The sequence below is a fragment of the Elephas maximus genome, chromosome 20 (assembly GCF_024166365.1).
Source record: "Elephas maximus indicus isolate mEleMax1 chromosome 20, mEleMax1 primary haplotype, whole genome shotgun sequence".
In the NCBI taxonomy this organism is placed as follows: Eukaryota; Metazoa; Chordata; class Mammalia; order Proboscidea; family Elephantidae; genus Elephas; species Elephas maximus.
This window is the reverse complement of record NC_064838.1, coordinates 54,375,428-54,391,492: the sequence shown is the minus strand read 5'-3', so window position 1 is coordinate 54,391,492 and position 16,065 is coordinate 54,375,428. Positions and strand designations below refer to the sequence as shown.

The window sequence follows — 16,065 nt, the reverse complement described above, 5'->3', positions numbered from 1 at the left end:
TTTAAAAATAAACATAGCCTTGAAGACAATTATGTAAAATGCATACAGGAAAAAGGACTGGAATTAAATTCAGTGACGTCACATCTAACTCAGAGGTTAGAGACAAAACTCAGCATGTGAGATGAAAATCACGCATTGTCAAAATCACACTTGAAGACCCCAAGGTGAAGAACAACCTACCATCTCTTAACATAGGTAAGTCCAACACAGGCAGTTTTTCCTCTCGCATTGCAACAGATCACTTTTCTTTGACTGACACCAGACGAAGAGGTTCGCTTGCATTTTAGGGCCACAATGTGTGAAAAAAAAAAAAAATCACCTTAAACACTAGGATCACAGCCACCACAGTGGATGCTCACCCTTACAGAAGCTCAGAAACAGAAGCCGCAGCAGTCACATCCTCGTCTTCCAAGCTCACTCCGTGAGAGGGAAAACAGGATGTGGGATGGCGGAGGGTCAAGCAAGTACAGGTGAGTATTCAGAACTCTGAAATGCACGTAATGCAACACAACTGTATGCAAAAATGATTACAGTGGTTGTATTACTATAATGGGATAATCGAGGATTTTTAATTTATTTCCCAAATGTAATTTCATAATTCAGAGAAAAAGTGCTAGTAGGCATAGAAGACAGTCCACCAGACCCAAACGTTCTGAAAATGGACAACCAACCTTGTGTTCAGAATTGCTAGGAACCATATGAAATCACTGGAAACCCTGCCGGCACAGTGGTTAAGAGCTACAACTGCCAACCATAAAGGTGGGCAGTTTGAATCCACCGGGCGCTCTTTGGAAACCCTATGGGGCGGTTCTATTCTGTCCTATACAGTCGCTATGAGTCAGAGTTGACTTTATGACAACGCCTTTGTTTTTTTTTTTTTTTTTCTTTTTTGGCTTTATGAAATCATTAAGACGATAAACTCAGTTTTTACCTTAGGTAAGGGTTTAGCAGATCCTTACCCAAACAGATGAACAAAAAGTCTATATAACACCATTTCCTGCTCTGTACATTTGCTGGGAAGAAGCCTGGTAGGCAGATTGGTCTTTGTAACTTATTCATATCACTATCAAAAGTATACCTAACTCCATTTTCTAACTGTAATATATAAATCTGTCATAGAAATGTGAGTGGTCCTTAAACATTTTTAGGTAGCTGAGAAGGATGAGAATAGAGCAAGGGAAGAAAAATCTATAAAGGTAACATTAAAATTTCTTCTCCATCTTCACTAACCATGTGTTGGTCCTTTCTCCTAAACGGCATCTGTGATGGAAGCTAACCAGGTGCTTAAGGGGGAATAAGGTATAGAAAACGAAGTCCTATGGATAATACCCAATCCCAGAACTAACTCTTCAGCCTCTACCCCTACAAACTCTACAAGCTGACAGTGATGACAAGCTGACAAACAAACATGGCCCCAGATCGTTCAAGTCAATTGTTAGTCCACACCAGGCCCAGCTTTTGTAGCAATTACACAGCAATATTTAGGCAAATAAGATGGGCAGCCCTACTTTCAAACTAATCTAGAAAAGCCCAAATAACACATAAAAAAGTTCTGCTGAATTTCCTACCAGGTAAGTATTGGCTGACTTTGAAAAAGCCCAGAATATACACACTACAAAATGCAAATGGGGATCAGGGTTTTAAAGGACACAGAAGGGGCGGAGGGGGAAGGGCTTCTTTATTTTACTGGGTATTTTTGAAGGAAAAGAAAACACAGCTTTTTTCTCTGTAAACAAAGAGTACTATTTCTGCAGGAACAAAGCATTACGAATATAAAAAGCACCATGAAAAGTCTTAAGAGAGATTCAAGAGGGTTTCATTCTATAGGTCCTGTTTTCCTAATTCCATGAGTGGAGACAGAGGTTTTTAAAAAAGTAAAATATTAACATCAAGTTAGAGATTTTAGCAAAAACCAAAAACAGAATTGATGCAGGCATCTGAATTTCTATCAATGGAAATGAACAAATGAGGTCTGTGTGCAAGATTTCCAATAGGTACTTGCTCTGTTAAAACCTCAAATGAATACACATTGGCAGCTTCTATTAGGAAAATATCTGATTTATACACCGACTACTGTCCGGAAAGGATGAACTGGCCCACATGAAATACATCACTTTGACACCTTATAAGCACTTTCAATTCTCTACCCCTCCTACTAAGCATATAAGGTCTGCTAGTTTTTGCGGTTTACTGGTAGAATTCTTGCCTTCCATGTGGGAGACGTGGGTTCAATTCCCAGTCAGTGCACCTCATGAACAGCCACCACCTGTCTGTCAGTGGCGGCCTGCCTGTTGCTACAATGCTGTAAAGCTTTTGGCAGAGTTTGCAAACTAAGATTAGGAAGAAAGGCCTGGTGATCTACTGCTGAAGACCAGCCAATGAAAGCCCTATAGATCACAATGGTCTGATCCACAACTGACAATGGGGATGGTGAAGGGCTGGGCAGTGTTTGGTTCTACTGCAAAAGGAGTTACCATGAATCCAGGGCCAACTCAACAGCAGCCAACGATGAAAACAGCTTATGGTAAAACAGATGAATCAAGGAAGCCGTATGACAATTACTTGGAAAATTGCACGCTATTCTATTTTAATTAGTTCTCTATCTGTGCCAACCAGTTTTTTTTTTTTTTTTTTTGAAGGGGGGTTAAATTTTCAAGTAGTTTTGAAAGTCCAAATCCAATTCCAGGGTCACTTTATGATGGTTTTCTGGACCCAGGATAACATTTATTAGGAAACTTCAATTCACTTCAATTCCACTAGCATTAGCAGTGCTATCTGAGCAGTATAAGGCACTGTTCTTCCCTCAGAATTCAGTCTAAGGAAGAATCATGACACATACTGACAGATACTGACCACCTCAGGTGCTATGTAAGTTGCAAAAGGGAGTAGTTACTCTTTACAGAGGTAGCAATCTAATTCAATTTTTGTTCAAATAATACAAAGGGATTAGGTTCAAAACAAAACGAACCCCACAGTGCAACTATCAGGAGTAAGAGAAGAGCCCGTGCAGATCTGCTTTGCCCAGGCAAGAACATTCCAGTCTGGCAGGAAAGGAGGCTTGGGAGTGACAGAAGGGATCGTCCAGGACAAGAGCAGCACCAAAGCTACAGCAAGTTGCCCATACAGAGAGGTGATCCTAAAACAACAGGAGTCCCAGATTAGGAGCATGTGTGGTGAGAGGTGTCTTTTTTTTTTTTTCCATTTCTGTATCCCTAACCCTAGCATAATATCTGGCCATGATGGTGCTCAGTCAATGTCACATCAAATGAAATGAGTATGTTCACATCTACAGCATATAAGACCAGTAACTTCTATATGAAAAAAAACTCAAATCCATTGCCTTCGAGTTGATTTTGACTCATAACAACCCTACAGAACAAAACAGAACTGCCCCATAGATTTTCCAAGGAGTGGCTGGTGAATTCAAACTGCTGACCTTTTTAGTTACCAGTCAAGCTCTTAACCACTGTGCCACCAGGGGTCTGTAACTTCTGTAGTTCTCTTTATATGCATAAGCTATAGCTAGCTCACCTACCTCACCAGGTGTTCTCAGGCAAGCCACTTCCTTCTGGGCCTGGATTATCCTGTATGCAAACTAGCAATGATGGCAAATCTTTTCTAGGATGGTTTCAAGGGGAAAATGAGATAAGCACAGCACCTCTGTGCTTACTTGCCCCAGTATCAACATTTTAGCAGCATAAATTCATTCACTGACTTCTACTGTATACTAAGAATACCTGCCCTATAGGTCACAGAACTATTTTCATTTTGACTGGAAAGAAAAATACGGCCCAGGAACATTTTTTTCCCGTTGCCTTGACCCTCGTGCAAAGAGTGCCAAAAAAAAAAAAAAAAAAAGGCAAGGTGGGGTGCTCCTCAACACTTGTTTTGCAGGTAGCCATTTTAAAATACAGGCCTATCCTCTGTTAAGGTTCCCCACCACAAAAAAAAATTCATTTCATCAGATACACTTGTACATTTGTCAAACGTGTTCATTGTCTGACAAACAAGGTGAGCACTTTCTAAGGTTCCGTGTTAATCCAAAAGCTAAAAAGAAATTTCTAAAATTTCTGATATAGAATTTTTAATTAGTCATAACAATATGAACAACTGAATCAAAAACTCTACTCCTTCAACATAACACCATTGTAGAAATTAAAATGAAGTCAGTTGGTACCTTTATGGGGAAAATTTCTCGAAGGTTCTACTCATCCAATGTTTGAGTTAAAGAAGCATATGCCTATACTTAAACAAATATGATCTGACCACAAATTCACACAATACCATCACTGCCAGAAATTTCTGTAGCCTGGAGGATGATGTAAGATAACCTGGCTAATATTCTTTGGCTTCGAGACAAAGGCAGGGAATCGTTTAAGGTCTGTGGCACAAATCTAGTTGATAGGTTACTAGAAAAAAACCACAAAGCTTATGCTATGATTTTCGTACCCTGTCACTATCATTAAGGGACACTTGATTCATTTTTTTAAAATGACTTCATCTAGTCGCCTTCTCTCATCATAGCTGTAAGTGCTACTCCGTTGCCCTTTCCCTAGCTCCTGTACCTGAAAATTTTCTAACATGCACTTGACAACTATGACAATCAACGTTCACTTCTGATAAATGCAAGAGCACCTGTGGGCATTCAAACTAAACACAGGACAAAAGGAATATTTTGTTTTATTTACTTTGGTTTCCCTGCTCCCCGCCTCCCTCCTTAAGCAACTGAATGAACCACTGAAGATATAGATCAAGCCAATGAATATCTTTTTTTTTCATTCCATGCCCAATGTAGTGTAAAAAATGATTTAAAAAAAAAAAAAATTAGCAGTAGGCCCGACACAGTCAAAAGAACAGGAAATCCCACAACAAAAACTAACATTCTTTCGATTGGGTCAAAACTAAGTTCTACAAATGAAATATCGCAGCCGTTCTTCCTTGCCCTGGTTATTACGGACGTACATTTTGAGATGGTTTGGAAATCAGGTTTCAGATTGCTCTAAACACCTCAAAGTGCTCTTGGTCATGTTAAAATTCATCTGAAGGGAAAGGCGCCCTCTTTGAGGAAGAAGAAATGATACGGAGCCTTCTCCAACACTGAAACAACAAAAACCTTTCAAGATCTTCCAAGGTCTACCACACACTCCAGCAAGACTGAACGAAATAGCTCCTCTCTGAAAATTTACAAATTCTTGCAACCCAACTGCATTTTAGAGGCTGAAATTATTCTTGTTTTAAAGTATGCACTGGAACAGTAGCACAATGGCCCTTCTTCCAAAGCACACACGAAATAAGCTAGATCCATCTATATGCATTTTTCATTATGTCTTCCCTATTTTTTCCTAGGTGGTTGTTCTTGGGCGTCATCAAGTCAGTTTCAACTCACAGTGACCCTATATACAACAGAACGAAACACTGCCCGGTCCTGCACCATTCTCACAATCGTTGTTATGCTTAAGCCCACTGTTGCAGCCACTTTGTCAATCCATCTCATTGAGGGTCTTCCTCTTTTTCACTGACCCTCTACTTTACCAAGCATGATGTCCTTCTCGAGGACTGATCCCTCTGACAACATGTCTAAAGTATGTGAGACGGAGTCTTGCCATCCTTGCTTCTAAGGAGCACTCTAGTTGTACTTCTTCCTATAGCACACCTGAGATGCACAGCTTCTTTTATTTTATCTCTCTGAAACTCAGGGAACATGAAAAACAATTATTTGCTGATCTTTGACCGATGACTACTTCCAAACATTCATTTATGTGTTATTTTCTTTTAATTTGGCTGTCTCCTACTATTTGCCATTCTCTAGTGACCTTTTTTTTTTTTTTAGTGACCTTAGGATTAGAAACGACCAAACACTTTTCGTCAACGGTTATCCAGAGTAGTCAAGTTCTTCAAAATTTTACCCCCCAAAAATTCATGAAGTATGAGAATTCCCAGGTGCCTTTAAAAAAATGAAATTACAAGACATTGCTGCCTGTTCAGAAGAGCAATACAGAACACTCATCCCAGACAACCATTTTCCACAAAAACTGAACCCCTAAGACGGGCAAAGGTTACGTCACTCATGTTTACCAACATATCTCTAGCATCTCAATACTACAAAGATATTGACTGAATGAATCAATCAATAAACAGTAACACTGGCCCATAGTTTTAATCATAGAATCATAAACTAATCAGAATGGAACGTATTTGGCAGGTAACGCCAAAGAATGAATCAGAAGTTTTTCAAGGTTATGGATTGCTATTTTATTAAAAAGATAAAAATATAACAACGTTTTCTGTGCATAGCATAATGAACTGAGACTAGGAACAATCAATTATGAACTCTACCAGGAAGGTGTAAGCACAGATCAGAAGGCCATTAACATCTGTGCTAAACCTCTGTGAACATTATCTATATTCAATCTTTATATGACATGTCAACCAATTTTCAAGGCTTATTTTTTTTAAGATATAGCTCAAATACCATAAAACTCACTCTTTTAAAGTACACAATTCAGTGGGTTTTTTAGTATGCTCGCAAAGTAGTGCAACCATCACCACGATAATTCCAATTAGACTTATATTTAAATCAGGTAGAAGACTAAAGCGATAACCTAAGCAAGAACCACAGAAGCAGGTAAAAATTGTTTTAGTTGACATTCTAAGGGTAGGGAATGTAAGCTAAAAAGACTGAGCACAAATCAGATGTTCTGGTACAAACAAAAGGGTAAAGAAAGAAGCCATCGTATTTTTTAAATCCTGCAAATAGTTTTTAATGGATGGCCTCTCTCTTTTGGCCATTTAAGGTAATTACATAAAGGACTTCACCTCCCTGAACTGAAGATGGGAGTCAAGCAGGCCCCTATACTCTACAGACTGATTAATGACCCTTTTCTTTTCTTCTTGCTACTCCAGCAGAGGAAACTCTTCAGTGAATTCTTCTAACCACCAAAAGGTACAGAAAGCTCCATGCAGCTTTATCAAACCTAGACTCAACCACAGTCACCTGAGTATCTGACAAAAGGGACAAGAGAGAACTACCGAAGCCAAGAGAAGGGCAAGGAACTCAACAAGGCAGTGGAACTGACAAGAGGGCTATAAACAAGAGTTCAAATACCTTCCCCAATCTCAGAGAGGCAAACCCCATCTCAACTGAATCATTCTTGGGCAATTACCACATAAATGAAACAAAAGAATCATAACATCATTTCAGTCGACGCTGAAATGGCATTTGATAAAGTCCAACACCCATTCCTGCTAACTCGTTCTGGAGAAGAGGATATAACCTGCGTATGTCCCAAAATTCATATTCCAGAAGATACAAAATAGGGAAACTTCTTTAAGTGCTCTCCTGGCTTTATCAACTGCCAAGGTTCTCATGCCCGAGGCCATGTCTTCCTCAACAGTAAGGCTGACCCACACAATTTTTCCCTTAGAATTTGTTTTAAATAACACCCACAGTCCATCTTTCACTGTGACCATGCACCCTTGGCAGTTGGCTGAACTTAGTCCTTTTCTCCCAGGAAACACTATTACATTTAATGAGATTCCCTGCTACATTTCTGTCTGGACAAGGGGCAAAATCTTGTCCCAAAACATCTCTGTTATGCCTCGCCATGACCTGAGCCCTGTTGAAGCCTATCCCTAATCATGTTTCTTAGGGTCAGTACCACATTCTGTGGTGTAGCCCCAAATCTAGACTTCAAGAGGTTAGCCCATGGGTGTTGAATTTTACCTGAGGGGAAAAAAACCCACCCAAATTTAGTATGCTCCTGCTTCCTATCATCACGCCCCCCACCTTCTCTAAGAACCTAGATTATCATCATATGGTACAAAATGTTAGAAAGGCCCTGGGAAAGAAGTATCCTCCGCTGCAGGCCAAAAGACTTCTTGAATTTAAGCATTTCCTCTCTGTCCCTCTAAAAGGCAAGCAAAGCAATCAGAAATAGAGCAGTATTTTAAGACAGTCCATCCAAGACTACTATAATAAAACATGAATTATTCCCTGCAACTTCGGGGGATATTCTTGTAGATAAAGGTCAAGAGTTGGAACCCACCAGCCACTCACTGGAAACCCTACGGGGTAGTTCTACTCTGTCCTTTAGGGTTGCTATGAGTCAGAATTGACTTGACGGCAACAAGTTACAGGAAAAAGGAAGAATGTTGAGGGGGGCATACCAAGGTACAAGACAGTCCCTTTTCTAAAACCCTCTACTCACACTCAAATCAAATGCATGAGACATTGGAACTCCTACTCAGAAAAACATCCCATCCTCCAAAACAGTCTATAATTTAAGAATTTTAATAGAAAAACATATTATTCAACATTTATTCATCATTGTCATGCTATATTCTCAAAATGGCTATCTGTCCTACCTCTGGATCTTATGTATGGTTTGGGCAGGGATCCCCCAAGGCTATATAGTATACTAACTAAAATCTTCCAAGCTGGTGGTCCTCATTTCTGAATAGTGATGCCCCTGGGTTGTAAAGATGTCCCATTCTCAGATCCAGAATGGGACTCTATATCCAAAATCCCCATGGAAAGGCAGCATGCACATAGTCCAACAAAAGTCAATGATGATATTAAAAGTTCTCTATCAGTGAGAACCACTGCTCTATAGAGTACTTGTTGACAGAAGCTGTTCACTGCAAACTACCACTAGCCATTCTTGCTAACTTAAGGGGTTTCAACAAAAAGTATCAAACTGACGAAAAAGTCAAACTCCCAGTACAGAAAGTGAGTTTCATCTCAAGTATCAGAAAGGCTAACTACCCCAAAGGGGGGGTGGGGGGGGAGCTATTTGAGTTAAGTTAAATCAATAATCCTAAAGCCTTGCTTTTCAAGACAGTACTGACATTCTCCTTTAAAGGCAGCAGCAAGCTCTGGAAAGATACTTGTTCTCTCTTAGGCCGTCCCTCCCCTCACTAGCTGGCACAACTGAACCTCCAACTCCCCTTGGACACTATATCTTAGTGCTTTACTGCTCTCACAGGGTCTATAGGGACCCAAGAGTCCAGTGAACCCCTATTCTGCAGCAACTGCCACACCACCTAGCGAGGTTCGAATATATCATGACCAGAGGCAACTCACTCATGTCTCTGCTCAAGGTACTTAGCCAAGTTTTTCATTCTCACCATCTACACCAAGGCACTCTCATATGAGAGGTAATTTCTTAAAATTAGGGTGGGAGTCACAAAATACCCATATTCTTTAACCCTCTACTCAAAATCTTTGGGGTTGCAAACTTTAAAAAGGAAGTAAATAAGCCAAATCATAGGTAATTCCAAAGGTGATCAAAATTAACCCTAATTCCAGTACTTCTCCCCAGTCTCACCTGATCCCTCCAGCACCGCATCATGGGGTTCTTCGCTGGGCGTGTTGGTCTCCATTCAGCCACCAGGTCCATCCACTGCCTCCATGAGAATCGCCCAGCCCTAAAAAATGCCTCTTGGCTTCCCAGACATTCTTATTTTTTTAAGCTCAGCCACCTTTCCTTAAGGCTCATCTGTAAATATCCTCCCCAAATGTGGTACCAAACCTGATAAGACTCTTGGTTGAAAACAGCACCTTCTGCAGTTTTAGAAGAGGTGACAAGTAATGAGTTATCTTCCAATCAGCCTATGGCCAGTTTTTCCTAGGAAACTAAAAATATTTACGCATCTGTTCTGTAAATGCCAAAAAACACTGCAAAAAGGTGTACTTACATTTTCCAATTATACTTTATTTTTTCCAAATAGTGTTAAGCTATTGTATTCTTAGCTACTCCACTTGGGATGCCATAAACTATGCCTGTTTTGAGTCATTAATGTCAATTCTCCAATTACACAATGCATTTTTGCCCCTAAATTGAAAGACTCTCTCTCAGTTTTTCTTCTTAAGGTACTTTTGTTTAATCAGCACAGAGGTAAAAAACTCAGACCATTTCAGTTGTGAATAATGAAAAGATATGAGCCTCTTACCCTTAAGAAATGCAGAGTATGGGGCCTCTGACACAATGTCACTATCAGTATACCCAAATGCTAGGGTAGGCGATCAAGTAATCTGCAAATACTCACTTCCTAAGAAGAAATTTTCTTCCCAGTGCCACAGAAGCTGCACAGTGCCCATTCACCATGTGAACACTGATAGAATCAAAGCAAAATATTGCTTCTGTCTACTAATACCACCTTAGTAATCCTCTTTATGATGCTAGTTAATGAAAAAGTACTGAAATAATTCTGTAGTACTTCAGTTACTACAGAATAACTTCCAATGTTTGAGACTTATTAGGAAACATAATCCAGAAGCTGTATCATTTTTACTTAAATTGTCTAAATGCTATAAATCCCTTTTGGGGGAAAAAATAAAATCACAGCAAGCTATGTACTACATATCATGCAAGTCTATCTAAAAACCAAAAGCAATTTTGTCTGCATTTACATCTCACAGAAACACACTGAGAATGAGAAGATTCACAACCATTCTGAGATCTCTGGAAGAAGTATACTATACAAGCAGAGAAGGACAACTAAGGACATGAAATAACACCATTCCAGCTACTGCCATTGCCATGTACAGCAGCGGAACTGAGATATGATAGGCAAGGCATGTGCTTGGCATGGGCTCTCAAGACACACAAGCATTAGCTTTTTCTACTTATTAAGTCACTTTCCAGCTGAGCAAAAAAGTTCCAGAATAAGGCATCTGAACAATGTACTGCAGCGGCCCTCACATTTCAGGGCACATCAGAATCATCTGCAGGACTTGTTAAAGCACAGACTCCTGGAACCCACCCCTAGAGTTTTTGATTCTGTAGGTTGGGGGCGGCGGGGGGGGGAAGAATTTGTATTTCTAACAAATTCCCAGGTGGTGCCAATGCTGCTGGTCCAGGACTACTTTGAGCACCACTGCTCTATAACAGGGTACTTGCTGGCCAAAGCTATTCATTGTGGTCTTCAACTTGTAAGCTTTCTGGCCGACTGTTTAAAAAAATACAATACCTTAGCTTTATGTCAGCTGCTCAACTTTTCATTGGAAATAATTTCAAAATTACAAAAAAGTTAGAAGAATAATAGTACAAGGAACACACTCACATGCCCTTTACCCAGATTCACCTATTAATAACATTTTGCCCTGTATGCTTTATCATTACCCTCTTACTCCCTTCTCCGTATCTATCAAATCTATTTTTCTAAGTCATGTGAGAGAAAGTTGCATATTTCATGGTACTTTACTCCCCAAAACTTCAGTGTATACTTCCTAAGAATACAGATGTTCTCTTACACCAACAGTAGTTAACAACTGCAGTGACTTTAACACTGATATACACCACTGCCACAATGAAGATCTGGGACAGTCCCACAATCCCCCAAAATTCCCTCATGCTGCCACTTTGTAGCCAATGCCTTCCTCAACACCCTGGCAACCACTGTTTTCTATCTCTATAAATTTGCCTTTTCTAGAATGTCATATAAATGGAATCATATACTATGTAGCCTTTTTTTAAATTGTAGTAAAATACACAGAACATAAAATTCACCACTTTAAAGTGTACAATTCAGAGCACTTAGCATGTTTACAACGTTGTAACAACCATCACCACTATCTAGTTCCATAGTATTTCATCGCCCTAAAAGGAAATCCTGTACCAGCTAAGCAGTTACTCCCTATTCCCCCTTCAACCAGCCCCTGGCAACCACCAATCTGCTTTCTGTTTCTATGGATATGCCTAACCAAAACCAAACCAAATCCAGTGCCGTCGAGTCGATTCTGACTCATAGCGACCCTATAGGACAGAGTAAAACTGCCCCATGGAGTTTCCAAGGAGCGCCTGGTGAATTCGAACTGCCAAACCTCTGGTTAGCAGCTGTAGCACTTAACCACTACGCCACCAGAGTTTCCATGGATATGCCTATTGTGGATATTTCATACAAATGGAATCACACAATACATGGCCTTTTGTGTCTGACTTCTTTCACCCAGCATGTTTGTTTGCAAGGTTCATCCATGTTGGAGCATATACCAGCACTTCATTCCTTTTTATGGCAGTATATAGCCTTTTGAGTCTGTCTTTTTTTCATTTAGCATAATTCCTTTGAGATTCATCCATGTTTTTACATGCATGAGTAGTTTCTTCGTTTTTATTGCTGAGTAAGTATTCCATTGCATGGATATACCAGAGTTTGTCCGTTCACCAAAAGACATTTTACTCCTTTTTCCGGGAATATAATCATATAATTTAGGGTAATTTACAACTACTGGGGTTATATTTGCAACTGGCAAATGAAAAACTCAAGTAAAAGAACATGTGCAGGTTCACAATCCCTTATCTGCAATTTCAAAATCCAAAAGCCCTTAAATATCCAGAGCTTTTTGGTAAATTTGCTGCGAAGTCATTTGGAAGGAAATCCTGACCTACACTACACAGAGTCTCTTTATAATCTTTATTTAGTCCTCTTAGTGAGACTGTTCATATATTTTGCTGCACAAGTATTACTCTGTCTGAGTATGCATTCCCACTGGGGGGAATAAAAAAAAATACTTTTTTTTTTTTATGATGTACCTTTCTAAATCAGAAAATTTCATAAACTCATCTGACTCACAGGTTTTAGACCAAAGTTGTGGGGGTAAAAGTTAAATTAGTACATTATTCAAGTCAGTAAAGAGGCATTAATCTTTTCTCTGTTACAGATCAGCTCCCCATTACATCAAATGAAAGCATGAACTCTACCCCAACATCCCCATGTCACAGGCAGTGTCCATCCTGCATGGTCTTTGCAGGTTATCATCCAGACTGAAAAAAAATGGGCACTTTAAATTTATGATAGTTTTACCTTTTCCACTGAAATTCATACATAATCCTTTAAAAAGTAAATGCTAAAGTTCTCAGTACACCTTATTGTTCCAAGGCATATTCTTCAGGAGATATTTAAAAACTGCACTGCTGTAAAACCTACAATACCCTTTAATGCTCCTCATCTGAGAAGAGATCACAACTGCTCTCCATATACATCACAAACATACACTCATTTATTCATTCCATGCATATTGGGAACCTACCAAGTGCCCTGCAGAGTGTCAAGCATGGGGAAACAGCAGCCAACAAGACAGACAAGTTTCCTGCTATCATGGTACTAACTCTCTAATGGGAGGAATAAGACATACAAAACCACTGAGAAAAATATCAGAGTGACAGATCCTACAAGGAGAAAATAGGATAAGATGGAAAGCGAGAGGTGATTTTAGACTAGATGGTGAGGCAAGGCCTCTGAGAGGTGAAAATGAAGCCCAGAACAAAACTTCGTAAGACCAGTAAAGATCAGAGAGAAGAGCCGGTGCAAAGGCTCTGAGACAGAAAGATGTTTGTCTTGGTCAAGGACTGGAGAAAGGCTCAGTGTGGCAAGAACATAATAGGTAAGGTGGAGAGCAGTGTGGGATGAGATCAAACAGGCAAGGGTCAGCTCATGCAGAGCTTTGTAAATCAGAATAAGGAATTCAGAATTTCTTCTAAGTGAGACTGAAGGCTATTAAGAGTATTTTCGACCAAGCCCACATGACAACTAAGAGCCCAAGAGACAGAAAGGGCCACATGAACCAGAGACCTACATCATCCTGAGACCAGAAGAACTAGTTGGTGCCCGGCCACAATCGATGACTGCCCTGACAGGGAGCTCAGCAGAGGACCCCTGAGGGAGCAGGAGATCAGTGGGATGCAGACCCCAAATTCTCATAACAAGACCAAACTTAATGGTCTGACTGAGACTGGAGGAATCCCGGCGGCCATGCTCCCCAGACCTTCAGCTGACACAGGACAGGAACCATCCCCGAAGACAACTCTTCAGAAATGAAAGGGACTGGTCAGCGGGTGGGAGAGAGAAGCTGATGAAGAGTGAGCTAATTATATCAGGTGGACACTTGAGATTGTGTTGGCAACTCTTGCCTGGAGGGGGGATGGGAGGATAGAGAGAGAGGGAAGCCGGCAAAATTGTCAAGAAAGGAGAGACTGAAAGGGCTGACTCAAGACGGGGAGAGTAAGTGGGAGTAGGGAGTGAGATGTATGTAAACTTATATGTGACAGACTGATTGGATTTGTAAACGTTCACTTGAAGCTTAATAAAAGTTATTATAAAAAAAAAAAAAAAAAAAAACAAAACCCTGTTAACCTTAATTGGAATGATTAAAGAAAAAAAAAAAAAGTAAAAAAAAAAAAAAAAAAAAAGAGTATTTTCGACATGGGAATAACATGATCCGACTGATATTTCCAAAAAGTGCATTCTACTTGCTGCACAGAGATGTAATATAGATAACATGGGGCTGGTAATTCAATTCTTTCGTTAAAAAAAAGAATAACCACATATATATTTAAGTACCTAAAATACCCTTTATTTCATACAATAAAATGCCAAGAAAAGACTGCATTTCTTGAAAGGTGTACTTTTCTTTTACCACTGTCCTAAAGATTTCACATGTGCATCCATGTCTTTGGTCTGCCAATTACCATTCAAACAGCCACCACAGCCAGCAAATTTAAGAACCTCCTCTTCGGACCCTACACATTAATATATTTTTTACTCTGTTGACAAATCTGACAATACAAACTGAAAGTCAATCCAATGAGTACTTAAAAGAAGCCAAAGAGTTCAGATTGCTGCTACTTAAACATCAAGACCTCTCTTTCCGAAATACACCAATACTCAGTGAACGCACAGTTCATGAAACAAACTCAAAGATGAGGCTATTACCCTGTGAGTTAAAATGCAACTCCCACCTGTAAAGTCTACTTTTAGTTTCCAAAGTAAATAAAGTATGTATGAGGCACATGCAAAAAAAAAAGTACATTACTGTACTTCTAACTTCCAGTGGGGGGGAGCACCATCAGCATGAGAGTAATCAACAGAAGTGAGGTATACAAGAATATAAGTACTCTTAGTCATACTTCCACAAATTCAGAGTTGATGCTTTTAAAACAAAGAAATAATTAGCTGTCTGAGAAATACTGCTTCTGTTTCTTCTCAAATTGTGTAAAAAAAAAAAGAATCTGTGCTTAACATGAAGACCAGATTCTTTCAAGCACAAAAAATTATTTTTGTGGAGAATCTCCCTCTGCAGAAACAAACTGAAGGAGAAGCTATATAGTTAAGACAAAAATGTTATTCCACGGTAAGCTGCTTAAAAGCATATACTGACGTGCTCTTCGTTGAAGATTTCTTTAACAGAGTTACTAAAATTCCAAGTTCTATGAAAAAAAATAATGTGCTTTCTTCAACTTAAAATTCTACAAATTAGATCACTTAATATATTGATTTTTAAAAAACCATTTCACATCATGGAGTCCTAAAAGAACTGACCAAAACCTTCAGTGCTTGGCATTTCCCTTTTCACTACCTTTTCTAGAGTAAGAGTTAAAGGAGCTAACTGAACTTGGTTCTCTGACATACTAGCAGAATACTCTGAAAGCGTGACCTGTGATTTCAGACCGCAAAGCAGCGGTCAAAGAGAACGCTCTTCTGGATTTGTTCATGGATTTCAACAAAATAGCCACAGCAGGACCCCATTCTCGGAACAAGACTGAAAACTCAAGAAGCCAGTAATTTGTATCTTTTCTCTGGGAAGGTGTCAATTTCCCTCTAAAGCAATGAAATGTAAAAAATACAGCAAGTTTATTAAATCCTACTGTGCTTAGGGTTAAATATGCGACTATGATGAAGAATATAAAGAGCAAATTTAATGATTTAAGTACATAAAATATACTCAGGGACAAACGCTGCAACACTCACTTTATATCTCTTAGGCACTCAGAACTGGAACACGCATCCTCATTGCTCACGTGTGGATAAACATCCACAACGAACCACAGCTAAGACTACGGCTGGCTGTTACTTGAAGGCACCTGGAGGCTTCTGGAAATCTTAATGGTGGTTTCTTAAGAATTCTGAGTAGCACATGTTGTAGAGATCTGATAAAGACCCTTCCTAAACCCAAGGCCACATGCAAATATAGAACCTCACCTGTGGTATACTCCTTCAACTGCAAGTCCTTTACAGGAATGCCATCAGGAGTCCGAAAGGCGTTAAGAATCTGCAAGAACAAAGTGT

General features: G+C 39.6%; 1 protein-coding gene across 4 annotated transcripts in view; it reads right to left on the bottom strand.

Annotated features, from left to right (window-relative positions):
* Positions 1-16,065, bottom strand: part of RBM6 (RNA binding motif protein 6) — a 106,444-nt gene that overhangs the window by 64,074 nt on the left and 26,305 nt on the right. For 3 of the 4 annotated variants that reach the window (XM_049861755.1, XM_049861756.1, XM_049861758.1), the window contains one exon: positions 15,979-16,048. The exons of the other annotated variant lie outside the window; for it this stretch is intronic. In XM_049861755.1, the coding sequence (XP_049717712.1) occupies positions 15,979-16,048 (70 nt within the window). Of the gene's footprint in view, positions 1-15,978; positions 16,049-16,065 lie in introns of those variants that run through there. 4 annotated transcript variants of the gene reach the window in all.